The sequence below is a fragment of the Lactuca saligna genome, chromosome 7 (genome assembly GCF_052625555.1).
Source record: "Lactuca saligna cultivar CGN05327 chromosome 7, ASM5262555v1, whole genome shotgun sequence".
NCBI classification, from domain to species: Eukaryota; Viridiplantae; Streptophyta; class Magnoliopsida; order Asterales; family Asteraceae; genus Lactuca; species Lactuca saligna.
Window position 1 is genome coordinate 131,593,664 of NC_136423.1, and position 10,304 is coordinate 131,603,967.

The 10,304-nt window shown below is 35.0% G+C and overlaps 1 protein-coding gene across 1 annotated transcript; it reads right to left on the reverse strand.

Moving 5' to 3' along the window:
- Positions 1–1,694: 1,694 nt before the first annotated feature.
- LOC145005629 (heavy metal-associated isoprenylated plant protein 35-like) lies at positions 1,695–4,838 on the reverse strand. The gene is made up of 4 exons (XM_078964744.1): positions 4,455–4,838; positions 4,040–4,359; positions 2,329–2,404; positions 1,695–1,950 (listed from the first exon to the last, which is right to left on the reverse strand). The coding sequence occupies exons 2-4, from the start codon at positions 4,355–4,357 to the stop codon at positions 1,829–1,831; spliced, it is 516 nt and encodes a 171-aa protein (XP_078820870.1). The 5' UTR covers positions 4,358–4,359; positions 4,455–4,838; the 3' UTR covers positions 1,695–1,828.
- Positions 4,839–10,304: the final 5,466 nt, after the last annotated feature.

Sequence of the window (10,304 nt, forward strand, 5' to 3'; positions counted from 1 at the left end):
TGTTATAAAATTTGACATGTGATAGAAAAATACTTAAAACCTTAAGTTCACATGCAACCTAGAAAGAATCTATGTTTTCTCTATTGATAACAACTAACTATGAATATCAAGAAACCCTAGGAGAGAGGCTATGAAATCAAAATTCATATCAAAGTAGGGTTACATACCTTCTGAGTATTATTGCAAATAATCATAGTAGAATCATTCTTCAAAATCTTGGAAAGCTAGCACTAAAGGAATAGATTTCTCTAATGACTTGTACCCAAAACCCTAGTAGCAAGAAAACTTGAGGAGAGAGGAGGCTTGATAAAAACGGCTTTATGAAGGAAAGAAGGAATGGACGAAAATAATAAGAGTCAAGGAGGAGTTTATATAGCTGGAGGAAAGTTGAGGCCAAAACTAAGGTTTTTGGGATAAGGTCCAGATTAATTAATATAATAATCAAACTGCCTTATTTCCTTATCCTAAGCCTCATGAATGAAAATTGTAGGATATTGCTAGCCAAATTTTGTTCACCCCCATCCTATGGGATTCTAGAGTTTTTCTGCTTCAACTTTCAATAAATAACCAAATAGTCCATGTAGTTTAAATCAATCAAATTAATTCCAAAATTAAATCCAATTAATTTTTGAGTAATTCCAAATTAATTATTATTATTTCTTATTAATATATTAATCGTATAATATATTAATAAACTATTTATTCAAATTTATTAATCATATAATAAATTAGCAATTTAGCATCTTCCTCCGAAAGCCATTCTATCTAAATACTAGTTTCTAAGGCAGCCAAAAATGACTTTGTTTTTAATTCAAGAATATACTAATTCAATTACTGGTTTAGATACCTTAATCAAACAGAATATGTTTACCGGGTTGCTCAGCTTACATCAAGGACCCCATAATTTCGATTTCCTAGCATGACCAGGAAGAACCTAACATCACCAGGAAGATTGCTAACATAGAAAAATGTTACTGACATATCGCCCTGATAATCTACCATCGATGGATCAATTTTGGGTGATGAACCCTGCTGCCAAATTTCTCTCCACTCTCTTTCTTGCTCTCTCATGCCAATGAAAATGTTATTGCATATTTAATTTTTTTATAACTTTATCCTAAAAACACTTCTAGTAATGATACAATAAGAAGTTTTCTAAATTTTTTTCTTATTATTGACCTTGTGACCTGGTATCACAGGTTTTTTTCAAGTTAGCATGGAATAAAATTCGGAAGACAACCTTAAAATTCGGAATCGTTTTTACGTTTTTAACTTAAATATGTTTATTTTTTTTATATTATATGAACTCTTAAAGAAATACATACTTTTATGTATTTAAACATTAACAAATATTTAATTAACTAAGAGTTTTATAAAAAAAAAAAAAACTATTTTATATGTGTTTTACTACCTATTCGTACGGCTTAAAACGTAAAACTTTTATGTTTTATAAATGGTGAAAAACTAATATTCTTTAAAAAAAAATTTGTAATGTTTTTAGAAGTGTAAATGTATTTTTACATATATTTTTTTACATGTGAATTTGATTTATGATAAACTAAAACTTATGATCATTATAGTAAAAAAAAAAAAAAAACAAAAAGTGTTTTGAAGATAATTATTTTTTTTTGACAAACTTTAAAGCTTTTGTGTTTATATAACTAAAAGTTAATAATAATTAAAATATCACTATATAAATCATAAAAACTCTATTTCATTACGCTAACTTATAAAAGTATAACCATATAATTCCATTACATAAATAAATATCTAACCAAATAAAAAAAAAACATGAAATACAAAATACAATGCATTTAACTTTTGGGTATCAGCAAGGCCAAAACTCAGCTTTCTTCACCTTTGATATGCTTTCCAATACAGCCACTGGCGACACGTGTCCCATCACCGTTACCCTCTTGCTCTCCAGATCTATGCTAAACGACGTCACACCTGTATTCATTTTCGAAGTGTTTAATTATTCGTAAATTAAACTTGAATATGTGCATATAATTAGAAGTTTTTTCCTTTTTATATTTTATTTTTTAGGGATAAAATGGGTGAATAAGTAATAATGTATATTTATATATAGTTTTTAAATTAAATAATGTCTAAATTATAATATTAAATAATTTTTTGTACTATAAATCAGTTTTAACAATAGTCATTACTACTTAGTTTAAATAAAGGCATTTTGGTAATTTTACGCAGTTGTAGATATATACCCTTTCTAACATATATTCATGCGTTGAGGATTAATCCAAATAATTTTATACTCTAGAAAGAGTATTCATTGTCATTTTGACGATAAGGGTAGAAAAATAATTGTACCTTCCATATTTGATAAATGTTTTTTGATTTTACCAGCACACCCATGACAGTGAATGGAAACCCTCATCACTACCACCTACAAACACAATATTCTTTTCAGTTAAGTACAACTGTTAATTAAACCACAAAGTGTGCACAATATTTGGAGTATATTACAATTTTGGTCCCTGTAGTTTACGCTTTCTTGCAGGTTTAGTTCTAGTTTTATAAAATTAATGCTAATAGTCCTCATGGGTGCAAAATTCATCAGTTTTAATCCCTTAGCCAGTTATTGGCCACCTCCACCATTGATCTCTCTTGTCTACACCAAATATGGCACCAACCACTTCCTCTACCATTAATCTCACTACCCTCATTCACCTTCCACACCTCCCCCTCTTACCCCTTCTTTCCCATCTTTCTCTATTGCTTGCAACTCCAATAACTCTTTCCCCTATCCCTCTCTTTCGAGCCTGCAGTGACGGAGCTATCATTTGGGTAGTGGGATGTATGGCATCACTTGGACTGACTAAACCTATTGCATATATATATATATATATATATATATATATATATATATATATATATATATATATATATATATATATATATAATTTCTTTGCATTCATAGTTATTAGATAAGTAATTGGTCCCCACTTCACAAAAAATTGACACCTTTTGCACCAACAAATAACAAATTCCCTCCTTTTTAGCCTAGCCTATATGCCGTTGTGCACAGTTCACCAAGACAACGAGCTGAAGTCAATCACCCACTCGTCGAATACGCTTCCGATCGCTTGTAAATTGCTCATAGTCGGCGGAAACTGAACCACCGGTAACAGTTCAAAGTTACCGAAAAACACTCTCATTAGCGGACCCCAATTGACTTTCAGTCTGTATCCACGACTGCTTGCTTGCAATTCCTACCCCTTTAGCCCTCTCTTGTCTATCTTCGATGATAGTGGTGGAGCCGATGTCCAGTTACTTTCAAGATGGGGTAGGTGGGCCATTTGTTTAATAATAAATAAAAATTTAATAATAAGAAAAATGAAAAGTACAAAAGTACAAAAGAAATAGTGTAATTTTGCCATTATACATGTACTTAACGGATTGATATGGACAAGAACTAAAAGGGACAAAGTTGGTGATTTTTCAGTTATATAGACTATGAGCATCAATTTTCAGAAGTAGGACTAAACTTGCAGAAGATGTAAATTACGTGAACCTATCTATAATTTATAAATTCAAATTATATATATAGAGATATAAAGAGAAATATATAGGGTCCATATTAAAATGTAAAAATAACAAAAAGAAAAACGAAGGTAAAATGATATTTTAAAACTGAAGGGTGAATAACGATAACAACCAAAAGATCCAATGGTGATAAATTTTGAAACTTAGATCATATCAATTTTCCAAAACAGGGACCAAGGCTGTAAACTAGTTTACTCTTACTTTTTGAGTATATTACAAATTCGGTCCCTATACTTTACCAAAAAATTATAAAATATAGTCAAAAGTTTCATATCATCCCAATCCCAAGCTTGTATTTAGGTTTATATATATGAAAAAAAAAAAAAAAAAAAAATCCATTGGGACAATTCCCAATTTTAGACTAAACTTAAAACTTTGTGTAAATTTGTGTCTAAACTTAAAACATAGGTGTAAATTTGTAATTTACTTTATTTTAATTTATTCACAAATTAATCTAATTTAAATGAAAACCTACCTGAAAGACCTGGTTGGCCGTCGATAACGGGTGGGCATTTTGGTCCAACTTCACCCGCTCATGGCGGTCTTTCTCCGCCGTTGACAAAACAGTATCAGCGGCCGACGCCGATCTCCTCGTCGGAACAACAAACCCACGACGCTCTGCAAGTCGAATGTACTTGGTATTACTCAACAACCTCGCGTGTTCAACCAACGTCCGATCAGCCGACCTCCGTGACACAATCACCGGCCGGCAGTCCGGTATCATGCACGACGCTGTTCCCTCCGGTGACTGGCACATGAACCCCCGCATCTTCATAAATGCCTTCTTGTTCATCGCTGCAAATGCATTATACATTCAGAACATATATACAAACAAACTTATCGACCACATTCTTTCAAAAATTTATTGCACTAAGTGGACATGTACATACCGAATATGACACTATACCCACATGGAAAACGAAAGAATTGCAACCCCAAAAGCTTAGAACTTGAATCTTATATAAGAATGAAGAAAGGTCCATATGAACATTGAAGAATTACTGTTATTACTGTACGATTATGTTTAATTGAGTGGGTGTAAATTTAAATAAGGTGGTAGGAATTCGGACAGAAATAGGTGGTCAAAAAAGAGGGTAAGAAAGCAACGGATGATACTAAATGTGTTAAGAAAAATAGATTCCTGACAGTGTACTAGTGTTGATGATTCTCTCTCAGACTTTCTAGCTTCGATAGTACAATGAAGTTTGACCTTTCCTTAAATCTCATTTATGCATGAACTGGTTTTGTCTGGAAGGCATGGCAAGGTACTTGAGACTCATGAGTCGATTTGAGTTAACTCAGTGCATGCACTTTTTGAAACTGAAAATGCCCACATGCATGGTAAAAGTTGTGATACAATTGAAATAGAAAGGGGTCCATGTATTAAATAACTCTTAATAGAAGATGAGAAATAAGTAGAGAAAATCATAATGTGTATGAGTTTGATGGCTTAAGGGGACCAGACAAGACAACATTTGCTATCATATCTACTACTATAATGGCATATTGGCATCTGTCATCCACTACTAGTATGAACTAAACATACCTTACCTACTGTGTTCATTTTTTTCATTACTACGACAGTGCGATTTCCTTCTTCCATTTTTGAAACCTTAATATGTATCACGAAAATTAACTGAATGTACCATTGTAGCTAGTACTATTAACTTTTGGGTTAATAATACGTTGTGATTCTTTAATAGCTCTACATTATTTTGCCCTATGATTCATTGATATCAACTACAAACAAATAATATATCAAGATAAAACGCCATTTTAGATGGTTTTGTCAATGAAAGCTCAGTTGGAGAATCAAAGAAGAAGGCTTCTTGGCTATAGAGTTTATCGTGGGCTCTATGTGAATGTGATATGGATTAAACTTTTAGTGAAGGCCTTCAATGGGTGCGGCCCCTCCTTGAAGATTTATCTTGATTTTTCTAAAGAAAAACAACATCTAATTTGGCCCTTTTTTATATAGACGACACAACCTTTTATATATATATATATATATATATATATATATATATATATATATATATATATATATATATATATATATATATATATATATATATATATATATATATATATATATAACAAAAGTATGGTTAACCCTTTTGTACTTTTAGTAGGTTAACAAGTTACAATCTACGAACGTGTCCTTTTGCTTATGTGAGGTGTCGGTTTTGCTTATATGGCAGTTGACATGGTGCCAATGTAACATCCCAAAATTCATTACCAAAAATTTAATTTCTAATTGCGTAATTTTAAAAGCCAGTAGTCTAAAAACATCAACAGTGTCATCGCATGTCACAATCAAAATCAATATCCAAAACATGTCATAAGACAACAACATCAGAGTACAACTCCCAAAGGTCTCATGTGCGGAAAATCATAGTGTGTGCGATGTGATCATGCCGGCTCCTTTCCTTTCAAAGAAAAAATACCTGAAACCAAAACTGAAAACCGTAAGCACGAAGCTTAGTGAGTTTCCCCATCATACCACATACCATACAATAAACATATTGCCTAGCATATTCGGGTGCTGGCCTACCCCTTCGGTCTTTTTCAGCCGGTAACTGCCTAGCATATCATGGTGTTGGCCTACCTCTTGGTCTCTTTCAACCGGTAACTTCCTAGCATATCTGGCTGTTGGCCTACCGCTTCGGTTTCTTTCAATAGGTAACTGCCTAATATATCCAAGTGCTGGCCTATCCATTCGGTCTCTTTCAGCCGGTAACTGCCTAGAATATCTGGGTGTTGGCCTACCCCTTTGGTATCTTTCAACCGGTTACGGGGTCTATTTCACCCTACCACTACCACATAATATCCTAGCATATAAGTATATAAATCATATACAGCCTAGAATATCTGGGTGATAGCCTACCCCTTCGGTCTCTTTCGACCGGTTACGGGGTCTAATTCACCCTTACCATTACCAAATAATAACATAACATACATGCACATAAATCTCAACAGATAGTATCATACCGGATAATTATCACAAAAACAATCATCTTTACTGTAAACAACTACTAGTGGGCGGGCATCGGTTCCTTCGACCCACTTATACCAGGAAGGTAACTCACCTCAACTGCGCGTGCCGAAATCGTGCTCCTCGGATGGCTCAGGACTCCTCTCCCTAAAGGATAATAAGTCCCTTAGTTAGTTATTAGGTCCAAGTACGACTCCCTTATGGTCCAACTTGTAATTCATGTCCCAAGGCAAGGTCCCCTAGTCCTTGCCCTAATGGGCCTTTTCCCCTAAGGTCCAATCCATAATCAATTTAAGGCCAAAGTCCATCCCTTTATGCTTTAAAGCCCAATAAGGCCCAATACCATAAATCTCAGTCCTAGGCCCAAAAGCCTTACTCCACATTGGGCCATGAGGCCTAACAAATTCAAGCCCAATCTACAAAGGACCAAAACCGCGTTAATCACTCTACATGCGTACACGCGATGTACCCGACATGTACGCCCGACGTATGCTGGTGTTTACCAGAAGCGGGAAGCTGACCCAGAATGCACAGCGTACTAGGGGTTACGCTCAACATTCCTACCAGTCACCCTAAAATCCTTTTGTTGACTTAATCCATTAAGTCCCAACGACCAAAACATAGATCTAGGATCCTAACAACGTCCTTAACCATAATGTTGGGGCTTATTATGTTGCGTCTTACGGATTTTTGTATATATCCGGATTGGGCATATCCATCCATGATTATCTGGTAGGGTTAGGCTATATATATGCATGCATGTATGCATTATTGTTAGACGTCTGTTTAATTACGCTTGAGTTTTGTAACCCTAAAACACCTCTACAGTTGAAGTTCTTAATTGAGCTCTTCTGAGGTGTTGAAGCATTAATCATTCAACGTATTCAAGCCATATTCGTGTTTATATTTACGTACTTATTTGTGTGCATGCTTAGAATCAATCGATCCCGAAAGAACTACGTTCTAACAATTGGTATCAGAGCATGAGACTGTGTGATCAATACACATTCCTTTTGTATTCTGAATTCCTTAGGGTTTCCGCTTTTATCGTATAAATAACAAGTCGTCTTTTTTGTTTTGACGACAACTTTGTTTTAGATAAAACCCTAATCTCAAGTTTACAGGTTTGATTCTAAAAGCTCACCATATTTCACGAAGATTCGCAAACAAATCCGATCAACATCTCAAACAGCATTGGATTTACAACCAGGATACCCATTCTCTACACTCAAGACTACGAAGTATGGGTACATCACTTCGAAGATTATGTGGTTGGATCTGAAGAAAACGGCTATCTCATCTGGGAAGCTATCACACTTGGGTCGTTTGCTCATTCAGGAACAAACACAACCGTCAAGATGCAAAAGGAATATAACAAGTTTGTTGCTGATGAACAGAAGATGCCACAAGATGAAAAAGACAAGCTGCTGTGTAATGTGAAGGCAATGAGAATGATAAGATTCGCCTTGCAATCTGACACTTTTCGATTGGTCGGTTCATGCACGATGGCTAAAGAAATCTAGGATATGTTGAAGGAGCTATATTCGACTAATGAAGATCTAGGACACTCCATTCAAACCTTGTTGCTGTCAGAATTTGGAGTTTTCGAACAGAAACTTGAAGAGAAGCTGATATAGACCTTTGATCGGTTCAGTCATCTCTTAAGTAAGATGATAAAGCATGGAATAGAGAGGAAGTTGATTGATAAAAAGGTAACGTTCATGAACGGACTCAGACCAGAATGGATGGCTATGGTTTCTACTGTAAAAGCACATGAACAGTTTAAGTCTTACTCGCTAGCGAAACTTGTGGGAATACTTAAGTCCCATGAAAGTGTCGTAACCAAAGAAGCAAAAGTGGTTTCTAGTGTAGGATCATTGGCTATTGTCTCAAAAGCAAAAGGTATTGCAGAAGATGAAGAAGAGTCGGAGTTATCTGAGTGTGACCTTACAAGTGAGGAGTATGCTATGATGGTCACTAATCCAAAGAAGTTTGCAAGAAGAAAATTTCCGATCAGAAAGAACCGAAAGTGGCAGAGAAGTTACAGCTCTATAAAGCTAAAGGATGAAGCAAAGATCTCTTCTCAAAAGGATGAAGACAAGAGGGAGAGCAAACTTGCAGGAGACTCTGGATACGACTACAATTACTATCATGGCAAGAACCACTTTGCCAAGGATTGCATGTTGAGAAAAATGGCTGAGAAAAGAGATGGTGAAAATGATGAGGCGTACTACATGCGCAAGCTGGAAGAGATCAAGAACAAGAAGACATCTAACGTTGCAAAAGGTACTATGAATGCTTTAATTGTCCAGGAAAATGCCGATGAAGATGAGTTCGGTGGTGTGGAAGTTTGGTCAACCGACTCTGAAGATGAAGAGGTGAGAAAGCCCTCTCATGGAAAGGCTTATGTAGCAAAGGAAGTAGGTTCGGCTGGGAAGTGCTTAATGGTCCCCACTGGATCATCAACCGAATGTGCAGATGAAGAACCAAACTTGACTGAAAACAAATGTTTTGCAATAAAGCCCGTCAGTGAGCAGATCAACGACTGCGATCGTTTGATCAAAAAGGTACAATCCATCCTTTAATCATTTAAAGTTCCATTAACCAATTATGAAGAAGAATTAAATGAATTAAAATTTAAATTCACTAACTTAAGTGGTAGTCTCATGCAAACTCGCTTAGCGAATTCTAACCTAACTGACCAACTCAGTAGGGTGTCTTCGAAGAGTGAGGAGAGAAGGATGTGGACTGAGTTAAAGGAAGTGGAGTTAATTAGAGCCAGGGATGAAAGTTTTTATTTGCAAAAAGAAAATTTAAAGTTTTTAAAATAGAGAAATGTTTTTTGTTTAATTGCTAAGCGTTTATTTACTAATATAGCTTAATTGCATTTAAGTTGTGAGATAGGAAAGAAAATTTATAAGATGATTTTGCCATTCCTTGAATTTAAGGAAGACGAGGTAATAGCAGAATGTGAATCAGAAGTTTCATGAGAAGAGATGTCCATGTCATACAAAGTTGGACTGGATAAAATAGAAACCTTCATTTATTCAAAGTTACACAAATGTATATTAAAAGACATCTTAGATGAAAATGATAAGTTGAAAATTAGGTCAGACACTATTCACTCATTTGACCAATCCAATGCCAAACTAGCTTCTGAAAATAAATTAGACTTAGAACATACGTCTGAATTTGATGAAGAAAGTGAGATGAGTGAGATATCTGTAGAAGACGTAGTTGATTGATCTGAGTTTATGAAGAGCGAAACTGAGAATGAGAAACCACAAATATCAGAAAATTCAGTGGAATTTGCTCGTCTAGAAAAGGATAAGGAAAAGAAGCTCAAAGAAAAGGCTGTGGTTTATCAAAAGGTTCAAACTGTGCCGAATCAGGTATATGCAGCTAAAGGAGTCACTTCTAGACAAACAACATAACTAAGAGTCTTGGTGGAAAAAGACAATGCAGAAGGGTGTGAAGATTTCTTCTGGTATGCTCTTATTGATAATGCAGACGAAACTGTAGGCTTATCTGAGAAGACTTCTTGGAGAGTTAAAGGATTATACGTAGCTGAACCAATAAACAAACCCTCAAGTTTTGACAAACCAAGCACAAGTGGAACCAAATAAATCTCTATAGAACCAAAAGAAGAACCGAAAGTTCGAGTAAAAACAACCGAAACTCCAAAAGAGAAATCGAAGGCCAACTTCAATATCCACAAATCGCAGAAGGAGCTAGTTGAACAGAA